The sequence below is a fragment of the Capricornis sumatraensis genome, chromosome 14 (assembly GCF_032405125.1).
Source record: "Capricornis sumatraensis isolate serow.1 chromosome 14, serow.2, whole genome shotgun sequence".
NCBI lineage: Eukaryota > Metazoa > Chordata > Mammalia > Artiodactyla > Bovidae > Capricornis > Capricornis sumatraensis.
In genome coordinates this window covers 23067218-23086988 of record NC_091082.1, presented here as the reverse complement: position 1 = coordinate 23086988, position 19771 = coordinate 23067218, and the positions used below count along the sequence as shown (strand labels likewise).

The 19771-nt window shown below is 35.0% G+C and overlaps 1 protein-coding gene across 2 annotated transcripts in view; it reads right to left on the bottom strand.

Annotated features, from left to right (window-relative positions):
- Positions 1-19771, bottom strand: part of BRINP3 (BMP/retinoic acid inducible neural specific 3) — a 449727-nt gene that overhangs the window by 236920 nt on the left and 193036 nt on the right. The window contains exon 2 of one of the 2 annotated variants that reach the window (XM_068986582.1): positions 1666-1856. The exons of the other annotated variant lie outside the window; for it this stretch is intronic. Coding sequence (XP_068842683.1) covers positions 1666-1856 — 191 coding nt within the window. The remainder of the gene's footprint in view (positions 1-1665; positions 1857-19771) is intronic. 2 annotated transcript variants of the gene reach the window in all.

The window sequence follows — 19771 nt, the reverse complement described above, 5'->3', positions numbered from 1 at the left end:
TTTCCATCCACAATAACTGTGGGTGGTAAATTAGTAACAAATACAGGAAAGATTCCTGTCTTTAAGAAAATATGCAGGAATGACAGATGATAAACCAGGAAACACATAGATAATTTTTTCACATAATAATAAATACTATGAAGAATGTAAAATGAGACAATGAAATAGTAGACTCTTGGTGGTCTATAGGCACTATTGCTGATCAGCAATGTTACTCCCCTCTGAGAGTAACATTTGAGCAGAAAAATGTGAAGTTTCCTTGTGGCTGAAAAATCAAGCACAATCAGGAGAATGGTCAGATGAAGTTTCAGATGAAAGCAAGTGGCAGATCACTCATGTGGTGCTTTAAGAAACCACAGAAAGACATGTGGATTTCATATCAAGTGGCTAATTGTAGGTTGAGTTAAAAAACTCAAGTTTTACAAAGATGTGTGCAAAGGATGAACCTTAGGAGTAATCTAGAGGAAACATGATGGTCACTTGTCTAGGGACACTGGGGTGGGAGTCAGAAAAGAATTTGATACAGGATATTTTTTGGAAAAATAAACTGATGTGACTTGGTGACAGTCTGGATTGGCAGGAAAAAGGGAAAAATATACATGTTCCCAGTTCAGTTCATTTGCTCAGTCATGTCCAACTCTGTGACCCCATGAATCACAGCATGCCAGGCCTCCCTGTCCATCACCAACTCACAGAGTTCACTTAAACTCATGTCCATCGAGTCGGTGATGCCATCCAGCTAAGACAGGAAAAATAAAGGGCAGGTGGTCTTTCACATCACTTCACCGTTAGTGTGAATCAGTCTGTCTGTCTTCCATACACTTCCTAAGAAATTGACAAGGGGGCAGGGAATCACTGTTTCCATGGTGATTCCTACCCAATTTTGTCCAATGGTCCTCTTTACAGGAAAGAGTAACATCCATTTTAAATGGAATATTTGGACATTAAAGTTCTATAAAACATTATTAAATATATGGAATTCTGGTATACATTTAAATTTTAGAAAAATATCATTTTCTTCCTATTATACATTATCTCCCCCCAAATCATTTACATGTATTCAAAATACTGAATTATATATCACCATGATAAAACACATGTAATGATATTTAATCACATGGAGGAAGAAGTAATATTATTTATCTCTATTTTCATATTATGCATCTTCACTGATATTTATTTCAATGAAATACTCTTTTAATATCATATATCATATGATACCCTCTTCATATCATATATCAACCACAATCAGAAATGTTAAAATAGCTCTAAAAATGTAATTTTGGAATTTTAATTTTTACTTCAGGACCTTTCCTGCTCTCTGAAAACAGAGTCCCATCTGTGACTAGAATGCTTATTATTCAAATTTAAACAAAATTTGGCATATCATCTTGCATTATAGAGTATCATAACTATGCCTATATTTAGTCTGTTATTAGACTGTTAATTACTTTCAGGCAGAAACTAAGTGACAATCCTCTACCCCACCCTTGTGAACACCATACAAGATATTTAGCAGTAATTCAATAAATGTGCTGATTAAGTTAATGAATGACATCTAAGATTATTCAAACTGCAGCAATTTGGATGAACCAACACTGTTCCTTGACTTATACAGTTTTATGCACAAGCACACACAGGCACAAATATTTCAAAGAGTCGTACCTCCCAGAGTAGCAGAGAGCAAGAAATGCGTCCCATATTTCTTGATAAGATTTTCTGTGATTTGCTGAAGGGTAGGTCGACGTCCCAAAAGTCTTATGTTGCGGAAGAATTCAGGGGCAAGAGGCAGAGGGGAGCCAAGGAAATTTCTTCTCTCAACTGCAAGGTTATTTACTTTCCAGCGGCCAAACTCCCTGAAAAGCAAATTTATTTTTATTCATAAATACATAATCTATCTGAATGTTTTCATTTGAAAAGTTCACTTGGTAGTTTTGCTGGAATCACTACATTACAATGATTTTTGCTTGTAACAATACTGCATGTGCTATGAGTAGGAGAAGCAATATTTATAATTTATGTAGCTGAGTGACTATTCCGAAACCAAGTCGTGTAGAGGAAAAATAAACCACTTAAAGTAAACAGCTTCCACTGATTTTTTTTTCCTAAGGAATTATGTACTTATAAAAATGATTTCATTATGTGTAGAATATTAATGTAGAATTATTTTTTAAAAGGAAACAAAAGCAATATTTTATTATTTTCCAATGGAAGTTGAAAAAAGATTAAATTTATTTTTATCATTAATGATTCTTTTTCTATTCAGTTTAGATTGGAAACTTGTAAGACTTCAAGAATATTAAGGAGCTTAGAAGAATTTTTAAAAATATGATCAACAAAGAAACTAGTTCTTGTAATAATTGTTGTGTACAGTATATTCTGAAACCCCAATTCAACTTAATCAGCAATTACTCAAGAAGCAAAACTACTTTTAAGCTGAATTTGGTCAAATCAGAGAAATAGCAAATATGAATATAAAAGATTTATATAAAAATGTTTATATTTATATTGAGTTAAAGCCAACCTAATAATATTTTAGAAAATGACTATGCTGAACTAGATTGCCTGATATTAACTACACAGATTTTCTTTTCCCCCTTCAGGAATGATCTGATAAATCTCAAGTAGCTTCTGCAGAGAAGATTTCCCTTTACTAGATTTAAAATCACCTATTTGTGTCATTTGACCTCGTTACTACTTAGCAAATAAAATGCTGATTAAATATTGTATAAATAGGTGCCATATTTATTTACATTTTTGCCTACAAAATATACCTGTAATGCCCTACAAAAAAGTGCATGATAAAGATACATCTGTGAAAGTGAAGTCGCTCAGTTGTGTCCTACCAGGCTTCTCCATCCATGGGATTCTCCAGGCAAGAATACTGGAGTGGGTTGCCATTTCCTTGTCCAATACATCTGTGAACTAGACTCTAAATGGAGTTCACATTCTAGGGACAGTTTTAAGAACAAAGATGTTAAATTTTAAACACATTCAGATTGTGACAAGTGCTGAAAGCTACCACAGGCAGCCTATTGTGACGGCCCATAGGCAAGATGGCCCTATTTTATCATAAGTGACCAGAGAGGGCAACTCCAGAGCGGTGCTATTTGACACTTAGGCAGTCATTAAAGGAAAAATACAAGAGACTAGTTGTGGGGAGGCACAGAAAAGATTTACACAGAATAATGAAGAATGGTAAATAAACACTTCCATTACCAAGAACCCAGAGAAGGCAATGGCACCCCACTCCAGTACTCTTGCCTGGAAAATCCCATGGACAGAGCCTGGAAAGCTGTGGTTTATGGGGCCACTGAGGGTCGGACAAGACTGAGCGACCTCATTTTCACTTTTCACTTTCATGCACTGGAGAAGGAAATGGCAACCCACTCCAGTGTTCTTGCCTGGAGAATCCCAGGGACGAGGAAGCCAGTGGGCTGCCGTCTATGGGGTCACACAGAGTCGGACACGACTGAAGTGACTTAGCAGCAGCAGCAGGAGGACCAAGAACCACGTCCCTGATGGAGTCTCTAACCATGAATCATTTGTTCCTCTGATACACATTTGGCAGCCAAACAATCCATCCAGTCTTTCGGAAACTAATTACAAGATTCACTGAGGAATCTAGGTAAGACCAGCCTGAAAATGTTGCCTTCATTGAGACACACCTGCTACCACCTCTGTAAATCAGCAGATCCCAACAACTTTAAATAGTATGATCATGCCAACGGTTCTCAAATATCAGGACCTATTAGAATCACCTGGAGACTCCATCCCAGAGTTTCTGATTCATTAGGCCTCGGATGGTGTCAAGAGTTTGCACATTCAACTAGGGATGCTAATACTGCTATTCCTGGGATCGTATTTTGAAGAAAACTACTGATTAGATCATTTGGTGTGTTGCTTTAAGTCAAATTTACTTTGAGTAAATTTTAAAACTCCTTTTCAGTAAATTTTGGAAGTTTATTACTGGATTTATTATTTCATGTTTCCTCAGAAGAGAATAAGAATGTTGTTGTTATTATCTTCCCAAACCTGATTGATAACAGTAATTTCCTATTTTTTTTCATTTTGTAAGAGATTTACCTGAATTTATTTGTGCATGTGTGTGTTTGATATACATGTAGAATATACAAATAGAAATATATATTCAAAATATTAAGGTTTTAGTGTTTTGTGACATAAGGTATAAAATAAAACAGTGCTTCTAAAAGTTATTTATTAAACCATGATCTAAATAATAGTTGCTCATTAATTTCAAAACTTTACTCCCCAGCAGCTACTTTTTTATTTGCTGAAAAGATTGTATAATTTTATCAAGAGAGAGTAACATAGCTTGAAACTAAAGTTACGGTATATCTTTTTCAATGGTTTAAATGAACAGATTTATAAACTCATATGCATTGACAAATACTCATAAGATAAGATACAAATTGCTAAGTGAAGTAATTGGACTTTAAATAACCAAGACAAATTTTTGATGGTGATTTTTTTTTTTTTACAACCTGTACAAACTCTTTCTAAATTGCTATTTCTTGCTAGATGACTGTAGGTAAATACATAGTGGAAGAGTGCAATCCCAGCCTCCCTTCTTTTTTTTGACAATTAGTCAGTGTATACCAGCAACCCATGATCAGTACCAACCCATAATCTATTCTGACTTGAAATATCTGCAACTTTCTTTAGCTTGTTCTTCTTAAATTTAAATCAATTTCTGAACTCAGCTTATGACATTAATTTAAGAAGAAAATTTACTAATGGTTTGCTACTTATTGTCGTAGCTACCAGAAATCTTGCTAGTAATATAGATGAATAGAAGAAAACCTCTGACTTCAACAGTTCCAAAATTATACTTAGTGAAGTGTAACATGAATGAATAAATTGCAAAGCCTTCACAATGTGCAAGAACACAAGTGGGACAATAACTTAATGAACATAACCCTTCGGCCCAATTCCTTGATATAAATGTTACTAATCTAACTCATTTAAAATATGTTTTGTCTTTCCTTAGATATGCACATCTCACATGGCTATTAAGAGTTGAAGACTATGGACAATCTTCCAGGCAGCTTTCTTCATCTTATCGGATGCTTTTTATTATGTCAGTCTGTTAACACCGATTATGTTTATGGTCTCAATTCACCTTCTGACATTTCAGTGGGACAAAACACTTTGCCATACCATCAGGTTAATTTATTCTCACTGTCATACAACACCAAGAGTAAAGGACAAATCCTTTGAAAAAACTAATTAACCAGTCAACCAACTAACTAAATGGATAAATAAATGAATTTAAAAAACAGGATTGTTAGTAACTGCAGTAAATTGTTTTAATTTTCAAAGCTTTATTTAAATTCTTCTCCTAGTTTTTTAAAAATATTTTTCATATAAAGAATGAAATATTATACTTTCTATTAACACAAATATTGGTGTGAGATCTGAGAACTCTTATTGCTATTCACATTTTGCTTGTGTTGTAATGATATATGATCACTGCTATAATCTCTATAAATTTTTGGTGAAAACCTACTTAGAACATACTGAAATCATCCTCAGAAGTGGTGATAAGAGCACTTCATGTGAAGGAAATAATCTCTGGACAGTTAAGTACCATACTGTGAGCTGTAGACACAGATATTAATTCAAATAATATGCCTCTTTCACCTGAGCCCAAGTATGATTGCATTTATCGGTGTTCTTTAAAGTCAGTATGGCCGTGCATCTTACTGTGATCAAAAAAGCGTGAGCATGTAGGTTAGCCTGGACAATCAGCTTGGAACCCTGATCAAGAAAGATGATTCAAGCCCCTATCCTTCAACCACTGGTCCTGCACCTTCTTAGGATGAACATGAGAATGAAGTAAAAAGAGAGCTTGTCATGTAATCTACCAAGATTACAGAGCTGGTCGTTTGTTTGCTTGCTTTCTAGCAATATCATGGCTAAAATCAAGTATTTTAAATTTGAGGTAACTTGAGAAGACAACAAGGAACTAATGGTTGTACATGAATAAGAAATTAATGGGTACAGTTTTTTTTTTTTTTTTCTTTCCTGAAGAATAAATTCACTTCAGTTGGAACTAGACCATGCATTCATTAAACTTTGGAAAAACAAAGCAATAGAGTGCTGAATTGAAAACACGCTGCCTGATAAGATTATCATAATAAGAGCATTTTACCTAAAGGCATCTCAGGATTCTATCCAGATGCATTATGTTTATATTAAATAAGAACATTGTTATATCTAACTAAATGCTATATTCTACCTGAAGCCTTCATAGAACATAAATGTCATCTCACTATAACTTTTGGAAGTCTTTAAGTGACATCACCACAATCATCATTGTTTAGTTTAACTCAGCCCGTTTATAAGCACCACTATTTTGTAGAACAGTCAAATGGATTATAACCAGTTCAGCCAGAACATTACTTTGAAATTGTTTTCTTTGGCTCTAAGGGGCCTCCATTAGTTGATTAGAGCTGCATGTTTGCTGCTAAAAATTCGAACTTGCAAGCATCATTTATTATGTGTGTCCTTGTTTACTTTTCTACAACCATATTTATTATAATTTTATCCCTACCCATCTCATAAAAAAGATTAGAAAACCTGAATGACATCAACAAATTCCATTTAAATAATGGTTACATCATTTCCACATTGCCATTGACCTTTCTTATTTGTATTTACATTCTGTGTGAATACATAAATGTACTCAGTACAATTGACTTGCACTTACACTTGACTTACAGTTAACTACCATGCTTTCTTTAAAATTACACATGTATACTTGGTTCCTGAAAAATACAGAATTTACCATGGTTGATATTAGATATTTTGTACTCACTACCAAAGGAAGGGCAAAATAAAAATATCGATGAAATGAATTTATATATTTGCTGAAAAGGTTTATCTTTAACTGCTAATTTACACTAAATAAAGTTGTTTTGTGAAGTCCTAAAATCTATTATTACATTACTTTTCATGATACTACATTTGTTGGCTTGAAATTTTAATTCTGTCGATATTCATTAAAACTTGGAGACACAACAGAATGTTAAACAAAATATATTGCCCAAGAACTAATGTGTGGACAATTCTAGCCTAAGAATTATAAATTAACTTGCCAATCTTTAGCAGCAATAACCTTCTAATTGCATCTGTAAAATCATACTGATCTTAAGAAAGGCCACTAATAATCAATACTGGTCTCCCATAATTCTATTATGTATAATCGTTATATATAAAACTGGCTTTTTTAAAGTTCTTTCAGAGGAGTTTCTACATCTCACAAATGATGCTGTTTTCCATTTGGCCAGAACAAGGCAAATGTTGCTAATGGCCTGAATAACAGTAGTTCTGAGGCCAGTTTTCTAAAAGCAATTGAATGCTGAGCAGTTGGCAGGATAGAGAATCCATTCTCTTTCGCCCTCCTGTCCCTTAATACACTGATACTTTCTCTTTTTTTTAACAGTAGCAGGATTTTTAAAGCTTGGGAGGTATTTTAATATGAAGCTAGGAATTTAGAAGAATTAATCTATTAAAAATACTGGAAGAAAGGCATAATAATCACATTATGACTTATGTGAAATGTTTACATGCAAGATTTTTGAGAAGCATCATTAACGACTATTGCATTTTGAATAAGCTGCCAAATGTAGAGCAGAGTGTTTGTGCTGTGTTAAGTTGCTTCAGTCGTGTCTGATTCTTTGCGACCCCATAGACTGTAGCCCGCCAGGCTCCTCTATAGATGGGATTCTCCAGACAAGAGTACTGGAGTGGGTTGCCATGCCCTCCTCCAGGGGATCTTCCTGACCCAAGACTTGAACCGTGTCATTAAAATCTCCCGCATTGGCAGGCAGATTCTTTACCACCAGCAACACCTAGGAAGCCCTCAGAGTAGAATGAAGACCAAATATCATGATTGCAATAAAGCATTACCTATCCCAGTAAAACAATAAGAATTCATTGTATTAATAGCTGTAGCCTCTTGAGTATATTATTGAGTATATGAGATCTGGATGGGGTTACTGAGAAATTTTAAAGAATGGTCTGGTTTGTGGCTACTAATGTATTTTTCTAATTCTTAAAATATGTTACATTTTTAGGGCTATGAAATACTGAAAATGATTTAATTTTTTTTTTTAGTTTTTTTTTTTTTTAAATCTTTAATTCTTACATGTGTTCCCAAACATGAAACCCCCTCCCACCACCCTCCCCATAACATCTCTGTGGGTCATCCCCATGCACCAGCCCCAAGCATGCTGTATCCTGCGTCAGACATAGACTGGCGATTCAATTTTTACATGATAGTATACATGATAGAATGCCATTCTCCCAAATCATCCCACCCTCTCCCTCTCTCTCTGAGTCCAAAAGTCCGTTTAATTTTATCTTGAAAGTGCAAAGAAAGTGAAGTTGCTCAGTCATGTCCAACTCCTTGCAACCCCAAGGACTGTAGCCTACCAGGCTCCTCCGTCCATGAGTTTTCCAGGCAAGAGTACTGGAGTGGGGTTCCATTTCCTTCTTCAGGGTATCTTCCCAACCCAGGGATAGAACCCAGATCTCCTGCATTGCAGGCAGACACTTTACCATCTGAGCCACCAGGGAAGCCACAATTTTAAATTATTTTCAGTAGTTTAATAGATATTTGAATCAAAATTTAAGGGAAATACCAAAGGTATCCCCAAAAGTAATTCACTTCAAAGGAATATAATGGCACTACATGCTTATATACTTATGTAGATATATATACAGGTGTGTGCTTAGTCATGTCCAACTCTGTGATCCTACGGACTGTGTAACCCACCGGGCTTCTCTGTCCATGGGGATGCTCCAGGCAAGAATACTGGAGTGCGTTGCCATGCTCTCCTCCAGGGTATCTTCCCAACCCAGGTCTCCCACATGGCAGGCAGATTCTTTACCATCTGACCTACCAGGGAAGACCAAGAATACTGAAGTGAGTAGTCTAGCCCTACTCCAGGGGATATTCCAAATCCAGGAACTGAACTGGGGTCTCCTGATTTGCAGGTGGATTCTTTACTACCTGGGAGAGGGAAATGGCAACCCACTCTAGTATTCTTGCCTGGAAAACCCCATGGATGGAGGAGCCTGGTAGTCTACAGTTCATGGGGTGGCAAAGAGTCGGACACAATTGAGTGACTTCACTCACTCTTTACTACCCGAGCTACTGAGAAAGCCCACATATGTGTGTATATGTGTGTTCATATACACATACATGTATATGTGTGTATATATATATATAGGATTTATTATTCATTTTTAAATTAAACCACTCTTTTGAAGAGATGTTAGCAAAAGTTTTGATGTAAAAAATAAACATACATGGTGCCAATGAATGACTAAGTTGAGAGAGGGAATGATTTAACAAGCAAAAGCTTTCTTTCTAAATTTTGGAAATATAGTTTAACATCTGTTACATCTCATCACAATTATCCCTCAACCACATTCATGTAATTACACAGATTTCATAATTATTGATCAGTGTAGATAAGAGACAAACACAACTGAGCTAAAATAAAATGTCTACTTGATTCTCTGTGAAAATAAGCAACAAACAAATACAAATGTCTTTCTTTGAAATTTATAATTACAAAATTAATTATTTATTTTGAATAATGAGTCAAAATTTACATTTCTTACATAAATTTAAATATTTTAGGAACTAATACTAGTCTTTCAAAGGAGAATAGATTTAAGAGTCAGCTAAAGTTTCAAATTGAATTTTCACCAATTTAGTTCCCAAAATTCAAAGGTATGTACATTTTGGCAAGTTCTTAGCCTCAGTGATGTAAAGGCATTTAATTTATAAGTCTATGTTTGATAATACTACCTCTGTAGAGTTTCACAGAAGAAAAATTTGTAACATTAGCTTAGATGGTGCAAGGAGCAGAGTTTATTTCTTAGTAAATTTTGTTGTGTGCACCCTTGTGCAGTCACAGATTTTAGTCCCAGCCAGCTCCTGGTGGCTCAGTGGTAAAGAATACGCCTGGCAATGAAGGAGGGTTGGGTTTGATCCCTCGGTCGGGAAGATTGCCTGGAGAAGGAAATGGAAACTTACTGCAGTATTCTTGCTTGGGAAATCCCATGGACAGGGGAGCCTGCTGGGCTACAGTTCACGGGGTCATAACAGAGTAGGACATGACTTAGCAACTAAAGAACAAAAACATAACTATGAATCAAGGTAACGTGCTTTAATAAAGTTAATGAGAAAAAAGTAGGGCTTGCCAGGTGGCTCAGTGATAAAGAATCCTCCTGCCAATGCAAGAGCCACAGGAGAAGCGGCTTCACACCTTGGGTTGGGAAGATACCCCAGAGGAGGAAATGGCAACCCACTCTAGTATTCTTTCCTGGGAAATTCCATGAACAGAGAGGTCTGGCAGACATGACTGAAGCAACTGAATATGTATGCAATAAGTAAAATAAATAAAAAGAGTTTTAAAATAAGACTACACTCAGTTCAGTTCGGTTTAATCGCTCAGTCGTGTCTGACTCTTTGTGACCCCATGGACCGCAGCACGCCAGTCCTCCCTGTCCATCAAGGACTCCTGGAGTCTACCCAAACTCATGTTCACTGAGTCGGTGATGCCATCCCACCATCTCATCCTCTGCCTACACTCAAAGAATCTGCAAAGTATTTTTCTTGGTCCAATACAGATTAATAAATGCTCCTTAGAAAGAATACATGTGAAAATAATAGTTACCTGCTAACAAAAAAATCAATTTTTATTTGATAATTTATTTAAACATTTAAGAATTTCATTGAGATTTCTTCATGATGGTACACACTCTACCTTAAACATTGGATCAAACATTCATAGACCATGAATTATGACAAGGTGAGTAACAAATCAAATATCTGAACTTGCAATAAGTGAAAACTACATATACTTCTTCATTTCAAATAACCTACAAGTTGTCATCAAAAATGCAAAATCAAGGACATTTTTTTATTAACTAAATTTTTAGAGACAGTGAATACAAATTGCTAATCTTTTCATGAAAATCTCCCATAATAAAAATTATTTTTAAGTAGTAACTCACTTTAATATAATACTTTTCCTATATTGTTTAAAATGCCTTAAAGAAAACTTTTTTTAAATGTTATGATTTTTCCCACATAGTAAAGGAAAATATAAGTGTGTTGTAGCAGGTCACAGGTTTTAAGATACATATAATTTATTTCAATTTGCTATTAATTTTATGTCTTTCACATCCACATGTGAGGCTGGATATGGTGTTTGATGACAAAATAAATTTTCAGAAAATGTATAATCTTAATTTTACAAGGTGTAAATTACTTGTTTCCCTAAATTATAACCTTTCAGCTTGAATCAGACTTGAGTTGTCAGAATGCTGCTTTACATACTAAAAGCTTGTGAAATATAAACTGTAATATTACCTTTCTGTGGATATTATCATCATAATCTAGAGATTACATACTGAAACATTTTCTAACAGACACTCAGTTCTCCTGTCTTCTATGCTTGGGGTTCATATAAAATAAATTTGATATATTTAAATGGATAACCAAAAATGACCTACTGTATAGTGCAGGGTACTCTGCTCAGTATTCTGTAAAGACCTAAACGGTAAAAGAACATGGAAAAGACTAGCTATATGTGCATGTATAACTGAATCATTCTGCTGTACACCTGAAACTAACACAACAATGTTAATCAACTATGCTCCAATGTAAAAGAAAACTTTTAGAAAAAAAGAAAAAAAATTGTAATATCACCCACTATGTCCACCCTTCAAAAACATCAATAACACATGAGAAGATTGCTGTCTTATCTGCTCTTCCAACCCTGTCTTCTGCTAATTCAAGTCCTCTTGTTCTGTGTATTTTTATTAATAGCAGAGTATTCTTTTCCTTCACAGTACTAAATATATTTATCTTTGTGATTATTCTGTTCACATCTGCCTCTTCCATTATACAATAAGCTCCACATAGATGTGGATTACACCTTGTTTCTATAATTATGTATTCTTAAGCCTCATATCCATGATCCATCCTAGTTGCTCAATAAATACATACTGAATCAACAAAGGAGTGAATGTTATCATGTGAACTAAGATGAAATAAACACTAAAGTAAGAAAAAAGATGAAGTTTCTGACTTATGAGCACATACCTCGGCTAAAATTTACAGAAAACCAAGCTCACTGGAAGAATGCATTTCTCAGTTGAACTCTTTGAGTGTTCAAATGATGGTGGAAGGTTAGGAGTTAACTATGTACATTAAATTGAGAATCACTAAGGATTAGGTAAAGATCTACTCCTACTAAAAGTCAAAACACATATCTGAATTTTGAGAAAGATTCTACCATTGTCCATGAGTGCAATAGGAGTCCTGGGATCAGTTATAACAGGATTTTCAATCTGCTGTCTGACTAAAGGCAAGGAAAAGACACTGATTGTATAAAATCAATTTCCATCTTGCTAGGGAATAGATAAATCTATAAAACATACTTTGACTAGTAATAAAATATAAGTTGCTTTTACTCATTAATAGGAAATAAGTTTAAAGTTTGATCAGTAAGAAGTAAAATTTTCATATTAACGATATACTTGAAATTTTTATTGTCAAATAACATTTACCTCAAGATGGAATTAGAAATGATACTTTTAATTAGACTTTCATTTAAGGTGACTAGGCCATGAGGTTTAAACTATTGCACTGTGAGATATATGGGGTTTTCTTATCTTCCTTTGATAAATGAGAGGATTCAGGTGTGAATTGTTTCTCTGGAGATGTATACCTAATAGCTTAAATCCAGGGAGCTTGACACCAAAAGTATTAACCTTAACTTCTTTACAGATTAATAGCTACTTTGTTTGAAAGATGGATTTTAATAACAATAAATAATGTTTTTGTGTTTTAGTGTGTGTTTGTATTTATGTGGGGGGGGATCAGAAAAGGGATTATATGGTGAAAGAAAGGAGGAGAGATAGAAATATATGTAGAGAGAGAGAGGTGGGAAGGAGAGAAGTTGGGAGAAGACTATCAGTCAAGTGGGGAGGAAGATCAGAAATATTGATATAAATTATTGTAATAGAAGCAAAATGCTGACTATAGATTAATCATATTTTGTCCTGACTAAACATCGATCCAAGAAACAGAAAATGTAAATTTCTATTTGGTAGAAGGAGCTTAAAAAACCCTTGGGACTAATTCACATTTCTCAGAAGAAGATGGTAAAGTTGTAGGAACTGAATGATTAAAGAGGTGTATGCTCAATTGCTTTCATAAGTCATATAGCAAAGCCCAAAATCCAACCTCAGGACACAGAGAATAAAAGCCTCAGAGTGAGAAACAGGGAGAAAGAAAAGAGATCCTTTGATCACCCAGCAGTGATGAAGGAATTCAAGGGTGAAATTGGGATGATAATGGAAAAAATCTGTTACATCAAACAACCAATAAGCTGAATTCTATCAATATGTAGCTAATGCATTAGAAGGTTTCCAGAGTAGGATAAATTACTGTAAATCCACAGGGAAACTTAGACACCATGATAAAAGGTTAACATCACTGAACACGAATGGAGATACCCCATCACAAGAAATAGACTTATTCTACAGCAGGGATACTATGTCTCATCACTTTATCAGAACTGCTTGCACTGAAAAGTATGCGTGTAGAAAAAATAAGTGCATAAATATAATCTACTGATACTTAAAAAAATAAATGATGTCTCCTCCTCAAAGTTTTGGAGAAGGAATGGCAACTCACTCCAGTATACTTGCCTAGAGAAACCCATGGACAGAGGAGCCTGGTGGGCTATAATTCACGGGCTTGCAAAGAGTCGGACAAGACTTAGCGACTAAACCACCAACACCACCTCAAAGTTTGGTTTACAAAACAGAATGCTGGACTGCTGAGTAGTACAGGACAATTACATTTGAGAAAACCTATCCAAATGCTGAAAATCTCTGGAAAGAAAGACATTCACAGCAGAAAGAACCAACCAGGTGTGCAACTTAATAGGCAAAGTAAATGAACAAGCTGCATTCAATTAAAGTGCTAACACACCTAGAAGAAGAAGAACTGCGTAGGATTCAGGGAAAAACTGCTAAAAACAAAACAAGAGACTTTCTTTTAAAAAATGAAAGGCCAAAATGAAGGACATACCAGTCAAAGTTTTGGGGAACTATAACAACCACTGAAAACATATAGAACACATATTATTACTTCATTATTGACTTCAAAAGGAAGGGATCAGTAGGTCTAAAATACCAACGAACCTAAAAGCCTATCATGGAGAGTCACTCTATGTGACCAAACAAAATAGAAAATAAAAAGGTGAAATATAATCTAGGGAGTACCTAATGAAAATTTCCCAGAATGAAGCAGAATGATAGATGAGTGTGCATGGGGTAACAACGAGGATATTATAGAGGAAAAAGAAAACAAAGAAAAATATTTTCATCATCTTAAAAGGAGAAAACAAAAAAAAAACCCAATATTTCTTAAATTTCATCTCAACAATACAGGATTAAGAGAAATGCCAAACACTAGGAGCCTTATAAAGGAAAACAGGAAAAATGCTCTTTGACATACCCCACTTCTTAAAATAATGAAAATAAACAGAAAAATAAACAACCGGGACCTAATTAAACTTAAAAAAACTTTTGCACAGCAAAGGAAACTATAAACAAAATTAAAAGACAACCCTCAGAATGGAAAAAAATATTTGCAAATGAAGAAACAGACAAAGGATTTATCTCCAAAACATACAAACAGCTTATGGAGCTCAATATCAAAAAAGCAAAAAATCCAATCAAAAAATAGATGGAAGATCTAAATAGGTATCTCTCCAAAGAAAACATACAGATGACCAAAAGATCCATGTAAAGATGCTCAAGATCACTAATTATTAGAGAAATGAAAATCAAAACTACAATGAGGTATCACCTCACACAGGTATGAATGGCCATCATTAAAAAAAAAAAAAAATCTACAAACAATAAATGCTGGGGAGGGTGTGGAGAAAAGGCAACCCTCCTATACTGTTGGTGGGAATGTAAATTGATATAGCCACTGTGGAGAATAATAAGGCAGTTCCTGAAAAAGCTAAACACAGAACTACCATGCACATGTACTCAGTTGCTAAGTCATGTCCAACTTTTTGCAACCCCATGGACTATAGCCCACCAAGCTCCTCTGTCCCTGGGATTTCCCAGGCAAGAATACTGGAGTGGGTTGCCATTTCCTTCTCCAGGGGATCGTCCTAAACCAGGGATTGAACCCATGTCTGCTGAACTGGCAAGCGGATTCTCCACCACTGAGCCACCAGGGAAGCTCAGAACTACCATATGACCCAACAATCCTACTACTCAGAATATAGCCTGAGAAAATCATAAGACATATAGCACATAAAAAAAGACATATGCACCCCAGTGTTCACTGCAACACTAACTATTTATAATACGCAGGACATGTAAGCAGCCTAGATGTCCATTAACAGAGGAATGGATAAAGAAGATGTGGACATATATTCAGTGGTACATTAATCAGCCAGAAAAAAAGAATGAAATTGAGTCAGTTGAAGTGATGTGGATGAACTTAGAGTCTGTCATACAGAGTAAAGTAAGTCAGAAAGAGTAAAACAAATATCATATATTAATGGCATATATCCAGGGGGTCACAAACACCATGGGGTCACAAAAGTGGGACACAACTGAGTGACTGAACTGAATTGAATGCATATATATTGAATCCAGAAAGATAGTACAGATGGACTTATTTGCAGAGCAGTAATAGAGGCACAGACATAAAGAACAAACTTGTAGACATAGGAGGGGAAGGGGAGGGGAGGATGAATTGAGAGAGTAACATTGCAGTATACACATTTCCATGTGCAGAACAGCTAGCTAGTGAGAAGCTGCCGTAGAGCACAGGGGGGCAAGCTCAGTGTTCTGAGGGGACCTAAGGGGTGGAGTGGGGGGAGGAGGGGGAGGGGAGGGAAGGAGGGCACATATTTACACATATGGTTGATGTGTGATGTTGTACAGCAGAAACTAACACAACATTATAAAGCAATTATATTGCAAAATAATATGGGACAGAAAATACTTTGTGCTTACCCATTTTTACTCCTTTTTTCCCCTTCTTAATATTTCAAAGTTCCTTCACTTATTATTTCGTTCCTATTTGGAGAACTCTCTTCTAAAGTACATTTTATCGTGATAAAAATCTTTCCATTTCCCTCCATCTGATAATGTTTTGATTTTTCTTTTATAGATATTAAATTATGGGTTGATACTTCTTTTCTTTCAACTTTTGAAAAAACAAATCTGCTTCCATTTTTTTCTGATGTGAAATTTCCTGCATTTAAATTGAATTTCCCCTAGGATGGGGTTATTCTCCTGTTGATTTTGATTTTTTTTTTTCTCTTTTCCCTTCAGAAGTTTGATATGATGTGGATTAGTGTGTATCTCTCTACAGTTCCCTATTTAGGATTTGTTCAGCTTCTTGAATCAAGGGGATTATGTCTTTTGACAAACTTGAAAAGGTGTTATTTCTTTGAGTTCTTTTTCAGCCTTGCCATCTACCATCTGGGATTTCAGTGACATAAATGTTAGATATTTTGTTAAAGCTCCAAGGATCTCTGAGCTCTGAGGCTCTTCATTGTGTTTTATTATTGTTTGTTTTGGCTGAATTTATTTATTTTTGTTTGGAGGAGGTGATTCATATATATATATATATATATATATATATAGCTGTTCAGATTAGACAATGTATTTTGTCTTTAAAATCGCAATTATTTTTTCTCTTTCCCTGTCATTTACTGTTACCCAATCCATTGAGAGTCTGCTTAAGAATGTATCATATTTTAGGACAGTTTTAGGTTCACAGCAAAATTATGGAAAGGTATGGAGATTTCCTATATATTCCCCAGCCCCTCACACAAATTGCCTCCCCCATTATCAATATCACTTACTAGAGTGCTACATCTGTTGCAATTTATTAACCTATATTGATACATTATAATCACTCAAAGTCACTCAAAGTCCATAGTTCAGGTAAGGTCCACTTTGGATACAGTCTATGTGTTGGAAAAATGTGTAATGACATGTATTCACCAAAATAGTATTTTCACTGTCTTGAAAATACTCAGAGATTTGCATGTTCATTTCTGTCCACAACAACCCCTGGCAACATAGATCTTTTTACTGTCTCCATAGTTTTGTCTTTTCCAGAATTCTATATCTTTGAAAATTATAGGATGCAAACTTTACTGATTGACTTCTTCCCCTTAATTATATGCCCATAAATTTCCTCCATATTTTTTCACAGTTTGATAGATCATTTACTTTTAGCACTGAAAAGCATTCCATTATCTGGATATCCATACCTACTGAAGGGCACCTTAGTTACCTCCAAATTTTGGCAATTATGAAGAAACTTGCTATAAATATTTGTATAGGTTTTGCTGTGGACATAGCTTTTCAAATCCTTTAGATAAATACCTGGTACAACTGCTAGACCATACAGCTTCCTAGGGGCTTCCCACTGGTGCTAATGGTAAGGAACCGGTCAATACAGGAGACAAGAGATCCCTGAGTTGGGAAGATCCCCTGGAGGAGGAAATGGCAACTCACTCCAGTATCCTTGCCTAGAAAACTTCATGGAGAGAGGAGTCTGGTGGCTATAGTCTATGGAATTGCAAAGAAAAGGATATGACTGAGTGACTGAGCATGTACACACACACACACACACACACACACACACTAAGAGCTGGTTTAGTTTCCTAAAGAAACTGCCAAACTGACTTCCAAAATGCCTGAACCATTTTTCATTCCCACAAGCAATATATGAGAGTTCCTGTTGTTTTACATCCTTGCTAGCATTTAATGTTGCCATTACTCTAGATTTTGGTGATTCTAATAGCTATTCAGGAGTACCTCATTGCTGTTTTAATTTGCATTTCTCTGATGACATGTAATGTGGAGCATCTTTTCACATGCTTATTTGCTATCTGTATATCTTCTTTGGTAAGATAGACGTTTACTCCTTTATTAAGTAGATTGTTTTTTATTGTGTTTTTTTTTAAGTGTTACCAAATTTTCCTTTAGTATTACATGTGATATGTACAACTGCTATTTTTAAAATGGGTAACCAACAAGGACCTACTGTATAGCACAAGGAACGATGTTCAGTTTTATTGCTGAATTGTAATGGTTCTTTGCATATTTTTAAGGACTTCCCTGTAGCTCAAATGGTAATGACTCCACCTTCACTGCAGGAGAAGATTCCTAAGTCAGGAAGATCCTCTGGAGAAGGGAGTGGCAATCCACTCAAGTATTCTTGCTTGGAGAATCCCATAGACAAAGAAGCCTGTATTGCTACAGTTTGTGGGGCCACAAAGAGTCGGACCCGACTGAACAATTAACACAACATTTGCATATTTCAGACCAGAGTCCTTTATCAGATGGGTCTTTTGTAATTTTTCTCCAGTCTGAGACTTGTCTTATTCTTTTGACATTGTCTTTTGCATGGTGTAGGTTTTTAATTTTAATAAAGTTCACCTTATCATTATTGCTTTAATGAATCATGCTTTTGCTGTAGTATCTAAAAGTCATTGCCAAACCCAAGAACAGGTAAGTTTTCTCCTATGATATCGTTTAGAAGTTTTATAATTTTGCCTTTACATTTAAGTCTGAGATCCATTTTAAATTAGGTTTTGTGATAACTGTGAGGTCTCAGTCTATATTTCTTTTTATTTTTTGCAAGTGGATATCTAGTTATTCCCACACCGTTTGTTGGAAAGACTACCTTTACCTCATTTTATTGCCTTTGAACATATTTATGTGGGTCTTTTTCTAGGCTATCTATTCTGTTACACTGATCTCTTAATCTATTCTTTTGACAATACCACACTACCTTGAAAACTGCTTCTTTATAATAAATCTTACAGTTGTTAATGTTAGTCCCCCAAGTTTATTCTTAATTATCATGTTAGCTAGTCTGAGTTTTATCCTCCCCATAAAAACTTTAGAATCAGTTTATCAATATCCACAAAATGACTTCTTGGGATTTTAATTGATATGCCATTGAATCTACATACCTTGTAGGAAAGAACTGACATCTTGAGAATATTGTATATTTCTCTCCATGAACATGGAATATCTATATTTTATTTAGTTCTTCTTTGGTTTCATTCTCCAGAGGTTGGCAGTTTTACTTATATAGGTCATTTACATATGCTATTATATTTATACATAGGTATTTATTTTTTGTATCAAGTTGTTAAACACAAATTCCACTTGTTCATTGCTGATATATTGGAAAGAAATGGACTTGTATCCTGAAATCTCACTGTAATCATATGAGTTTCAGAAGTTTTTTGTTGTTGTTGATTTTTCAGAAGTTTTGACATAGATTTTCATGTTATTTGAGAGCAAAGACAGTTTTATATCTTCCTTCCTAATTTGTATAACTTTTATTTTCTTTTCCAATTGAATTAACTAGGACTTCCCACACAATGTTGAAAGAGTGATGGTAAAGGACATCCTTGCCCAAGAGAGAAAACTTCATTTCTCACCATTAAATGTGATGTTAGCTATAGCTTTGGTGTAGATATTCTTTATCAGGTTGAGGAGTTCCCAAATATTCCTAATTTACTGAGAGTTTTTATCATGAATAGGTGTTGGTTCCACTTATCATGTTATAATTCTTTCTTATACTTAGATGGATTCAATTTGTTAATATTTTTAGTTGAGGGTTTTTGCATTTATGTTCATGAGAATT